Raw genomic sequence first — 12,211 nt, 5'->3', positions numbered from 1 at the left:
GGTTCAAATCTCACAGTCGTTACAGTCTACCATGTGGCCCATTGGGAAAATTAAATACCCACCCTGTATAACTCATATCCTATATCTTCTATTGTATAACTCCCTACAGATGCTTCAAACTGTCTCTGGAAATGACATCAGCACATGAGCTGTACATCAGGAGCATTACAAAATGGGTTTCCAACAGTAGAATATTTAGGCGTTCAGATGAGTGCCCAGCACACAAACAATTGCCACCCATGTGCCTATAGGCTTAGATTTTAGCAGTGTCAATAGCCTATGGACGCTGATACAGATGAAAGAGTGGCTTACAGGAAATCAGGTCAACCTGCCAAAACTATAATAAATAATTACCTCTTTATAGAAATTACACAACAAAGAACACATTCCCTGAGGGTCTCCGCTCATAATGAGTAACCGCGGGACCATGTGGTAGAAGAGAGACATTCTCTATGGAATTCAGGTTTTCTTATTAAAACATTAGGATTCACAGAGAAGAAACTCCACGCTAATCCTGGTACCTCAAAGTCACGATATATGGCACAGGTAGGAGACAGCTCTTCATACATCAGGTAAGAGACACCTCTACTGTAGATAAAAGCACAGAACTTTCCAAGGAGAAGAAACAGATAAAACTGGGAGAGGCTCTGTTAGACTAAATTACTCAATGCCAGTCTACTGCTTAAAGGTGGCAGAATGATAAGGATGTAACAAAACAGTCCATAACTCCACATTGCAAGGGTGAACTATGAATCCTTTACTAAACTATCAAGATAGTAATATAGAATTATCTATTGATCTTTTCCAGGCTCAGGTTGCCTCTTTGTTCTTGGAGTTATTGTGGAACTGTAATCTTTTTCATCTCAACTTCCGTCCCTTGTTTCACCAGTAAAGAAGACCATTTTCATGGATGCTACAAACCAGACAAAAGTTACAGAATTTATGTTTTCTGGACTGACTGATAACGAGAACCTGAAATCCTTTCTCTTTGTACTCATTCTGCATGTCTACACTGTGACCGTAGTGGCCAATGTTGGCCTGGTGGCTATTGTCAGAAAAACGTCAAACCTCCAGAACCCAATGTATTACTTCCTCAGTTACCTCTCTCTGGTGGATGTCTTCTATTCATCTGCCATAACCCCTAAGATGCTTGTGGACCTTAAGTGTTTGCAGAAGACCATCTCCTTTGAAGGTTGTGCTCTCCAGTTCTTTTTCTATGCTGCTCTGGCAGCTACAGAGTCGTTTCTCTTATCCACCATGTCCTATGACCGCTATGTTGCCATCTGCCATCCTCTCCATTATGTCTCCACAATGACTGAGAAGAAATGTCTATGCCTTGTTCTTCTTTCCTTCTCCATTGGCTTCTTACAGTCGTCAGTACAGACCAGCTGTGCTTTCACTCTTCAATTTTGTGGGCCTAACTTCATTGACCACTTCTACTGTGATGCTCCTCTGGTCCTCAGACTGTCCTGCTCAGATACTTCTACCTGTGAGAAGGTCACTGTTTACACTGTAGGTTCTTTAGCCATAAGCTCTTTGATTACGATCCTTATTTCATACACCTTAATTATCTTTTCAGTTCTAAACATAAGATCCACAGAAGGTAGAAGGAAAGCCTTCAGCACCTGCTCTTCACATCTCATGTGCGTCTTCATTTTCTACGGCACTGTGCTGTTCACATACATGCGTCCTCCCTCCAGCATCTTTACCGTGCGAGACAAGGTGGCTTCTATCTTCTATACGGCTGTGACTCCGATGCTAAACCCCCTGATATATAGTCTGAGGAACCAAAGTGTGAGAGGAATCATAACACAATCATTTTACCATATTCAAAGGCTTTCTGGTGGACTTTTTCAACTACATAATGGGAAGGAAGGAAAAGTGTAGCCCCAACCACCTGCAACATTTCATTGATTGACAGTTCTAGTTGAGTAGGATAGTCTCCAGCCTCCAGTGGTGAGATGCACGAGCACTCAATCATTTGCTGTTCTTTGTAAGTCCTAGTTGAATTCTGAAGATTGCTCCATTTTTCATTTGTTTTAACCAACAATTTTGTGAAGATCGAAAAATGGTATCATCGCTCCATCTGATGTACAGCTACCCTTGTGGTGTCCTCTAATATTTCATAGGAGTCTTAGAGTATCGGGGAAATGAAGATCTCTACACTGCATAGATGTTAAAGTGTGAGGCTTCTTCCCCGGTCTATCCTTTCATAATCTACCCATTCATATTTTATTATATTTTGGAAATCAGTAAGCTCTACATCCTCAAAAATCCTAAATAAAAGTGAGATCATCTATGGGCATTGTTAGCGAAATGGGAAATAATGGATCATATGCCAATCATGAAACAACAGTTCAGTGGTGGGTGATGGGTAGTGGGAAGAAGGGAGAGAGAAAGGAAGATTACAGGTCCAAGCATTACTGAAAAACAAAACCGAGAGCAGGGGAGCTCCGATATTCTTAGCCTTCCTGGACTGTTTCTGGAGAAAGGACCTTTGATCGGACGTACTCTCACAATGCATCTTTAAAATTATATATAGAACTGAGACTTTCCGGAGAGACCCAGTTGTATGGATCTGAGAGAAAAGTCAAAAAAGTTCCCAACGATAAGATACATTGCTACTAGTTAGAGAGTGTAGAGATGCAAGGGTGTTTCTGCCAATTAGTATAGGTTGAGCCCAGGAGTGTTCCCCTTCTTTCTGTACTAGCAGGTGCCCATGCATTCTACAGGACCCCTGAAGAATCACATGTGATGAAACGCGTCGGGACAATGCAGGGACAGTGCAGGGACAGTGCTGGGCCTCCATTTTAAGGACCAGATGTGGACTGCCCTTGTCAGGGCGGGAGTTTTGGGGATTAAGCTAGACCAGCCATCAGGGTTTCACTTGGGCCAGACTATCTTCCCCGCCTCTCCTGAAGGAATCCTTCCTAATTGTGATGCCTCCTGCACCTGACTTCTTCCCATGGGTGGGACCTTCCCCTGATCCTCATACCCATTGTATACTTTCTTTGCCTCTGCACTCATGCACATAACATATTGTTATTTTTATGACTTTGCAAAGTTTTTTCCCTGCATGAGGTTTTTTTGACCATTGCCAGTTCATGATCTCTTTATGTACCTGGTGATGTTGCCGTATTTTGTCTTCTGTCATGCATATTTTCACATCGTTCTAGTCATTTAATTGCATAGCTAGTTAGAGTCGTCTGATTTATATATGTTGATGGCTGCAGCTATATGTTCCTTATTTGACATTTTTTAACCTATTTTTATATTTATATACGGTACTTTTATTCCCTCTATGGGTGGCTTTGTTTTATTAAGACTTTAATACATTTTATGCCGATCTCTATTGCTGATATGCTATTTGGTGAGAGTTTATATAGTGGCTTAGACCCATTTTTAGCTGTTCTTGCCAATAAGTGGGCATGACTCACCCGAATGATCAGACGTGCCAGATTTTATGTGCCCCACTGGTCAGCGCACTAGAAGTCAAATTCTTCCCAATAGTCACAGGTGTAGCACTCGTGTCTCTGCCTGCTGTCCTTTTCTCTGCAGAGACACCAGCATACTCACCACCTTGGCCCCCAACCTGCTCCTTCCGGATCTGCTGCTGTCCGGGGTGCGTGTACCTTGGTACTGTGCTTAGAGAGCACGCACACACTTCTTATTTACAGGAGCCGCGTGCGTTCCTCTAGTAAGGACACTTACTATTTAATGCACCTCCTCCAACATGGAGGTGCCTGTGCAATGCTGTGAGGTTGTTTTCCTATCACTCCTGTGAGTTCTCAAGTTCCAGTGCTTGTATGTCAGGACATTACACCCACCAGCGCTCATCTCAACGGCAGCCAGTGCTGATCTCAACTGTCTGCATCTGCAGTTCCTGTCATCTTTCTCTGTCTGCCTGCATCTGTTGGACATTCCCTCGGGCTGCACCAGCTACTCGTTCCCAGAAGTCAGCTGCCATCTACCCAAGGTCAGTCCTGGAGTAGCGCCTGGACCACCTCCCTTTCTCTCCTCGGATCTCGGTGTCATTAGCTGCTGCATATCCATGGTCAGATTGGGTGAGCTTCCTAATCACACCCTTCCAGGTTTTCCTTGGGCTTCAGCACAGTGGTTCCATCACCCAGCCTGTTACAACAGTTGTGGCAGCGGTGAGCCCTGGAGTAGACTCGGTTTAGTCCATTGCTTGGATTAGCTTGTGGATGGTCTTGGGTTTTCACCAGGTCGGCTCGAGTCCTTCCTGGCGTTCAACCACAAATTTGAGAACATAGTGGTAGTACCAAGGGATGTCCCAGTTGTCGAGGTTGAAACTGTCATATATGTGTCATGCCATTCTTCTTTGGAAAGTCCAGAGACATGGAGTAGACCACTATGTGGAGTAGTCCCTCAGATGCTTTTAGAGTCTTGAAGGCACTGCTCCAAAGCAGAGATGAATGCCTTGTACCTTATACTCCATTTTTACTATATACATTTAGGAGCCCTGAAATTGAAGCAAAATACAATTCTGGTGATGGTTTGGTGAGTGGTGACATGAGATGGCTCGGTATGTGAAGCATAAGCAGGACCTCATTACACAAGACGCTTTCTCTTGATGGTAGGTCAACTGTAGCTTTCGACTCTTCTGCTTGACTTTGGTCAATGATTGGCTCCAAGACAGAACAGTGACAGAGTTATTGCTCCTCATCAGCACACAGTGGGGTTTTGGTTGGCTTTGTGGATCTTGGAAGTGCAGAGATCTAGCTGATATGGAGTCTTATGGGCAATGGTCCTTGGTAAGAGTGTGCAAAACAGGTCTGTCTAAGGAGCAAGAAATCAGTCTCTCTACAGCCACCTTTGGGTAGTGACCCTGCAGAGTTCTAAGGGAATCAAACATTACAAACCGGACAGCTTTTCTTCTTATAGAACAATTTCCTACTTTAGGCTTGAATTTGCCCTATTTCATTTTGTCTTTAAGTGGAAACTGCATTCAGTTGTAATACCAGGCAGAGCCACTAATAAACGTACGGCGCCGTGCCTAATAAACAAAAACATGAGTCACCGAGGCCCCTGACTAGCAGGGGTGTTGGATGTCAGGCCCCCACAATCTACTACTGATGGCGTCCAAAGGAAAGCACTAAATGAAAGTCCAAGAAAAGAAGACTTTTAATGGTGGAGTTCTAGTTCATGGACAGAAATAACCAAACACTCCATTTCTAGGCATCTAAAGCAGATCTCATTGAACTCATATAAAGCAACGAGGAGCGGAAAAGAATTCCAGGATTTAAAGAGTAACCGTCGTTGTAATTTTTATTCCATAATTCATTAATATACATGAAATTAAGCAACTGTGTAATAGATCTCATCAGAAAAGTCTGCCAGAAGTGATCAGTTATTATCAAAACACTCAATTCTGAGGTAAAATCTGTCTTCACTGAAGACTTCCCCATTATGAGGCAGGAGATGAGAGCGACTAAAAAGTGAAAGTGAAAAAATTGATAAAACTAAATCTTATCAATGGTGAATCCACAGTGGTGATCTATTAAGTAAGCCACATTATTGGATAAAAATATATATTTTATTAATAAATGAAAAAAAATGATAGACTGTAAAAACAAAGCAAATGAAGGGCAAGACATGAAGAAAAATCCTTCAGAAATTCTTCTTCAGAAATGCAGCAGTGGCTATAGATGTGTGTTTTATATTATATATATATTATTATTTCTTGTTATAGCGCCATTTATTCCATGGCGCTTTACATGTGAGGAGGGGTATACATAATAAAAACAAGTACAATAATCTTTAACAATACAAGTCATAACTGGTACAGGAGGAGAGAGGACCCTGCCCGCGAGGGCTCACAATCTACAAGGGATGGGTGAGAATACAGTAGGTGAGGGCAGAGCTGTTCGTGCAGTGGTTTGGTTGATCGGTGGTTACTGCAGGTTGTTGGCTTGTCGGAAGAGGTGGGTCTTCAGGTTCTTTTTGAAGATTCCGATGGTAGGCGAGAGTCTGATGTGTTGTGGTAGAGGGTTCCAGAGTAGGGGGGATGCACGAGAGAAATCTTGTATACGATTGTGGGAAGAGGAGATAAGAGGGGAGTAGAGAAGGAGATCTTGTGAGGATCGGAGGTTGCGTGTTGGTAGGTACCGGGAGACGAGGTCACAGATGTATGGAGGAGACAGGTTGTGGATGGCTTTGTATGTCATGGTTAGGGTTTTGTACTGGAGTCTCTGGGTAATGGGGAGCCAGTGAAGGGATTGACAGAGGGGAGAGGCCGGGGAATAGCGGGGGGACAGATGGATTAGTCGGGCAGCAGAGTTTAGAATAGATTGGAGGGGTGCGAGAGTGTTAGAGGGGAGGCCACAGAGCAGGAGGTTGCAGTAGTCAAGGCGAGAGATGATGAGGGCATGGACTAGGGTTTTTGCAGATTCTTGGTTGAGGAATGAACGGATTCATGAAATATTTTTGAGTTGAAGTCGGCAGGAAGTGGAAAGGGCTTGGATATGTGGTTTGAAGGAGAGATCAGCGTCAAGGATTGCCCCGAGGCAGCGAGCTTGTGGGACTGGGGAGAGTGGGCAGCCATTTACTGTAATGGTTAGGTTCATTGGGGGGGTCGCGTGAGATGGGGGAAAGATGATGAATTCTGTTTTGTCCATGTTAAGTTTCAGAAATCTAGCGGAGAAGAAGGATGAAATAGTGGACAGACATTGAGGGATTCTGGTTAGTAGGGAGGTGATATCTGGTCCAGAGATGTAGATCTGTGTGTCATCAGCATAGAGGTGATACTGAAAGCCATGAGATTCTATGAGCTGTCCCAGGCCAAAGGTGTAAATGGAGAAGAGCAAGGGCCCAAGGACTGAACCTTGCGGGACTCCGACAGATAGGGGGCGAGGTGAGGAGGTGGTGTGTGAGTGGGAGACGCTGAATGTCCGGTCTGTTAGGTATGATGAGATCCAGGATAGGGCCAAGTCAGTGATGCCAAGGGATGAGAGGGTCTGTAATAATAAGGAATGGTCCACTGTGTCAAAGGCAGCCGACAGGTCGAGGAGGAGAAAAAAATGATAGACTGTAAAAACAAAGCAAATGAAGGGCAAGACATGAAGAAAAATCCTTCAGAAATTCTTCTTCAGAAATGCAGCAGTGGCTATAGATGTGTGTTTTATATCATTGTCATGTTGGAAAAGTGCCATCTACCGAGGACCGGAGTGATGGCGGCATCTCTCTGTCAGTATAGAGCAACACATCTGTGAATGTATTATACCAATAATGACATGTAGCCTTCCCCGACACCAGCAGCTCATGTGCCCACCGATACCAGCAGCTCATGTGCCCCCCAACACCAGCAGCTCATGTGCCCCCGACACCAGATGTACCCCCAACACCAGCAGCTCATGTTCCCCCAACACCAGCAGCTCATGTGCTTCCCAACACCAGCAGCTCATGTGCCCCCCAACACCAGCAGCTCATGTGCTTCCCAACACCAGCAGCTCATGTGCTTCCCAACACCAGCAGCTCATGTGCCCACCGACACCAGCAGTTCATGGGCCCCTGACACCAGGAGCTCATGTATTCCCGACACCAGCAGCTCATGTGACCCCAACACCAGCAGTTCATGGGCCCACCGACACTAGCACTAGGGAATGCAGGAGAAGCAGAGTGGAGGCATTGCCGGATACACAGCAGGGGAGCAGCGGACGTTACTGAAACCCAATAATATGGCAGCAAGTGTTGACTGTGCAGATGGCACTTCCAAGCTGCGACTTCTTTGTGCCTGATGCAGCTGGTACTAGATTACTGCTGCCTGCTGCTCACACAACCGCTCCAACATATGTAACGTGGAATTCCACCTGGTGGGTAGGTGACATATGATGCGATGTTCCGGCAGGCGGTGTCGGCGCTGCAGAGCTGCAATGCGCGATCTTGCCATGCTGGAACGCCGCAAGTGAGTACACTCTAGGCGGACCTTGTGCAGCAGTGCATCAAGATCCGGATAGTCCCTCAAAAAACTCTGCACGGCCAAGCTGAGCACATGTGCCAGACATGGGATGTGAGTGAGGTTGCCTAGGCCCAGAGCTGCCACCAGATTTCGGCCATTGTCACACACTACCATGGCTGGCTGGAGATTCGCTGGCACAAACCACACGTCGCTCTCCTGCTTGATGGCATTCCAGAGCTCCTGTGCTGTGTGGCTTCGATTCCCCAAAGAAATTAATTTCAAGACGGCCTGTTGACATTTGGCCACGGCTGTGCTCATATTGGTCGTAACTAGGGTTGAGCGAAACGGGTCGGCCATTTTCAGAAGTCGCCGACTTTTGGCAAAGTCGGGATTCATGAAACCCGACCCGACCCCTGTGTGGGGTCGGCCATGAGGTCGGCGATCTTCTGAATCTGGTATCGGAATTCCGATACCGAGTTCCGATATGTTTGCGATATCGGAAATCGGTATCGGAATCCACATTTAAGTGTAAAATAAAGAATTAAAATAAAAAATATTGATATACTCACCTCTCTGGAGGCCCCTGGACATCGCCGCTGGTAACCGGCATCTTCCGTTCCTAAGAATGGCGCTTGAAAGACCTTTCGATGACGTCACGGCTTGTGATTGGTCGCGGCGGCCCACGTGACCGCTCAGCGACCAATCACAAGCCGTGACGTAATTCTCATGTCCTAAATTCCTAGAATGAGGAATTTAGGACCTGCGAATTACGTCACGGCTTGTGATTGGTCGCTGAGCGGTCACGTGGGCGGCCGCGACCAATCACAAGCCGTGACGTCATCGAAAGGTCTTTCAAGCGCCATTCTTAGGAACGGAAGATGCCGATTACTACCAGGGCGCGTCAGAGGGTGAGTATATCAATATTTTTTATTTTAATTCTTTATTTTACACTTAAATATGGATCCCAGGGCCTGAAGGAGAGTTTCCTCTCCTTCAGACCCTTGGAACCATAGTATCCCATTGCACGGCATTGGGTTTCGTGTTTCGGATGACCCCGACCCCGAATTTTTTATAGGATCGGCCGATTTCACTCGTCCCGACTTTTGAGAAAGTCGGGTTTCGTGAAACCCGACCCGATCCTATAAAAATAAAAGTCGCTCAACCCTAGTCGTAACAGGTAAACGTTCACGGGTCCATGTGGAGATAGACTGTGACGGCTCCTGCAGCGCTGATTCAGGGGAACTGGAGTATGAGGAGGAGTCAATGTGTACTGACTGGATTCCTGCAATCCTTGGAGTTGGCAGAACACGTACAGGGCCACTCCCAAGATCTGTACCTGGCTCCACAACATTTACCCAATGGGCAGTGAGGGAAAGGTATCATCCCTGTCCATGGTGACTGGTCCACGCATCGGTGGTGAGGTGGATCTTGCTACTGATGGCGTTAAGTAGCGCATGTTTAATGTTTCCCTCCACATGCTTTTGCAGGGCAGGGATGGCTTGCCGGCTGAAATAAAAGCGGCTGGGCACATTGTATTGTGGGACTGCCAATGCCATCAAGTTACGGAAGCTGTCAGTCTCCACCAGCCTGAATGACAGCATTTCAAGGGACAGTAGTTTTGCAATGCCAGCATTCAGAGCCTGTGCTTGGGGGTGGTTTGCAGAGAATGGCCGCCTTTTCTCCCGTGCCTGTGCTACCGATGGCTGTAGACTGGGCTGGGAGTGTGAGGATGACAGGGAACGTGGTGCTGTGGGTGGAATTACACTGGGTCTCTGGACAACAGTGCCAGAGGTTCTTCCATGGCGATCCTGTGAGGAAGCCAAACCAGCTGTGTGTGAGCTGGAGGAAGAGGCAACAACACGAGCTGAAGAGGTGGTAGGTGCCGCTGTAGGTTGGCCTAGGTCTTCAGTGTGTTTTTGTAACTCCACCGTGTGCTTGGTCCGCACATGTTTCCACATATTTGTGGTATTGAGGTTGCTGGCACTTTTCCCTCTTTTGACTTTCTGACTACACAGCTTGCATTTGAGTAAGCAAATGTCATCTGCAACTGTGTCAAAAAAGGACCAGGCACTGCAAGTCTTGGGAGCGCCCGTTTTGGCTTTTGGAAGAGGCATGCTCCTAATGGGTGGTGAAGTGGAGGCTACAGGCAACGCAGTCTTCCCCCTCCCTCTCCCTCCTTTTTGGGCCATTCGGGGAATCTCTTCCTCAGAGCTGCTCCCACCACCTTCCTGTACCTCACGCCATGATGGGTCAAGGACCTCATCATCTACACTACCCTCTTCCAACAACTGCTTCTCCTGGGTAGTCTCGGCAGCACAGTACGTACCAGAAAGTGGCACCTGAGTCTCATCATCAGATGCGTACTGCGGTGTGGTGACCGGAGGCACTGGCCCACCCGCCTCTTCAGATTCAGAGAGACAAAGCTGTTGGGCATCACTGCATACTGCCTCTTCTTCCATTTCTCGAATGCTGCTTGGCTGGCCCCCTCTTTCCAAGCCAAGGGATTCAGAGAACAGAAGTAGAGATGGCTCCTGTCCTGGGCTCTCTCACTGCCTGGGCAATTTGGCAGGTGGTGAAGAGACAGATGGGTGCTCTCCAGTGCTCTGTGCCTGAGAGGATGTGGCACTAATTGAAGTCGATGCATTAGCTGCCATCCATCTGACAACGGCTTCAATTTTTTCGTCCCGCAGCAGTGGGGTACGGCGAGCTCCTACAAAGCTGCGCATGAAGGACTGTTCCCTGCTAAAACTGGGGGATGATGACGAGTCACTGGTGCCCGCAGCAGGCACAGAATCCCCACATCCTCTCCCTGCTCCGCGCCCACACCCACGTGCCTTACTCCCTGCCTTCTTCATCTTGGTAGACTGATAAAGATGGGCAGAAAAGTACTAAGGGCTTAGTGTGCTTATTCCTGAGCAGCTCCTAACAGGTATAAGAAACACTAATTTTATAAAGTGTGGACTACACTTCAATATGAGCTACTGTGGCCTACACAACTGTAAAGTGGAGTGTTTGGTGAACTTTATTAACTTTTTGTTTTTTTTCGCAGAACAGGCTACAGTGTGAGCTGCACTCACACAGAGACCTTGCAGACAGCCGTCAACAGCGCTGCAAGGCCAAAAAAAGCTCCTCTATGTAATCCTATATAGTATTTTTCCACAATGTAGCTGGATACGGATGGAAACCCACCAGTAGGATAAATCTGAAAAAATGTTCAACAGGCTGCACTAATTCAAAAAAGGACAATGGAACGGTATGAGGCAGTGACGCACGCTGAGCTGACTACAACCAGCTGTGGTGGCAGAACAGGCTACAGCGTGAGCTGCACTCACACACAGACCTTGCAGACAGCCGTGAACAGCGCTGCAAGGCAAAAACAAGGTTCTCACACAGCAGTTGCTAAATTAGGCTGGGTAACCACAATGAAGCAAATCGCTATCTCAAACTATCCCTCAGTCAGAAGAGCAGCGTCCTGTCCCTAACTGAATTCACAGCAGAGTGAATCCAAAATGGCGGCAGCGGCTTTTATAGTGCATCATGACATCATTTCAGCAGCCAATCACAGCCATGCCCTTACTTACATGCCTAACATGCATAGCAGGATGTGCCCACACTTCTAAGGATTCCTCATTGGCAGAATTAAATCAAACTGGCTCATTGCACTATGGGAACTTCCGATTCTGGTATCCAATATTGAGAAAGTATCGGAACTCAGTATTGGAATTCCGATACCGCGAATATCGGCCGATACCCGATATTTGCAGTATCGGAATGCTCAACACTACTTTTGTCTTGTTTGCAGCTAACATGTTACTATGGATGGAGAGGTAACGGGAGCTCCCAAAGCAAAAGCAAGTAAAGAACGTACTCCATCACACACTCCACCCAGACATCCATTTAGAACTCAGTTTCAGCCCACAGCAAACAAAAACACATGTGCCCCGACCCCGCTTCAGTATTGTCAGTGTTGTATTTTACAAAACAGCTGCAGGCCTCTTACGGTTCTCTCACTGAATATGTTGAGGAGTTGCATAAACATCTAAGTGATTTTCATAACCATGTTCTTTCCTCTATCGCAGACCCCAAGTTCCTCAATGGCACCCATGGCCTAGCATTGGGAGACTGGGTTGTAGTAAAGAGACATGTATGAAAACCATTCAAACCTAGATATGGTGACCTGGCTCAAATACAGATAACTACTGCCACCTCTGCCAAATTTAGGCCTACACCAGCCACTGAAAAAAAGGCCTAAATCCCAGCAGCAGCAAAAATGATGACTCTGCCACTTTGGAC

The 12,211-nt window shown here is 46.6% G+C and overlaps 1 protein-coding gene across 1 annotated transcript; it reads left to right on the top strand.

Annotated features, from left to right (window-relative positions):
• Positions 1–906: 906 nt before the first annotated feature.
• On the top strand, positions 907–1,887 carry LOC143774592 (olfactory receptor 5B12-like). Its single transcript, XM_077262343.1, has one exon. The coding sequence runs from the start codon at positions 907–909 to the stop codon at positions 1,885–1,887; it is 981 nt and encodes a 326-aa protein (XP_077118458.1).
• Positions 1,888–12,211: the final 10,324 nt, after the last annotated feature.

Source organism: Ranitomeya variabilis, chromosome 5 (assembly GCF_051348905.1).
Source record: "Ranitomeya variabilis isolate aRanVar5 chromosome 5, aRanVar5.hap1, whole genome shotgun sequence".
NCBI lineage: Eukaryota > Metazoa > Chordata > Amphibia > Anura > Dendrobatidae > Ranitomeya > Ranitomeya variabilis.
The sequence above is the reverse complement of the archived record's forward strand: the minus strand, read 5'-3'. Positions and strand labels throughout refer to the sequence as shown.

Coding starts and splice junctions, on each gene's coding strand:
- LOC143774592 (XM_077262343.1), top strand. CDS start 907: ATGGATGCTACAAACCAGACAAAAGTTACAGAATTTATGTTTTCTGGA.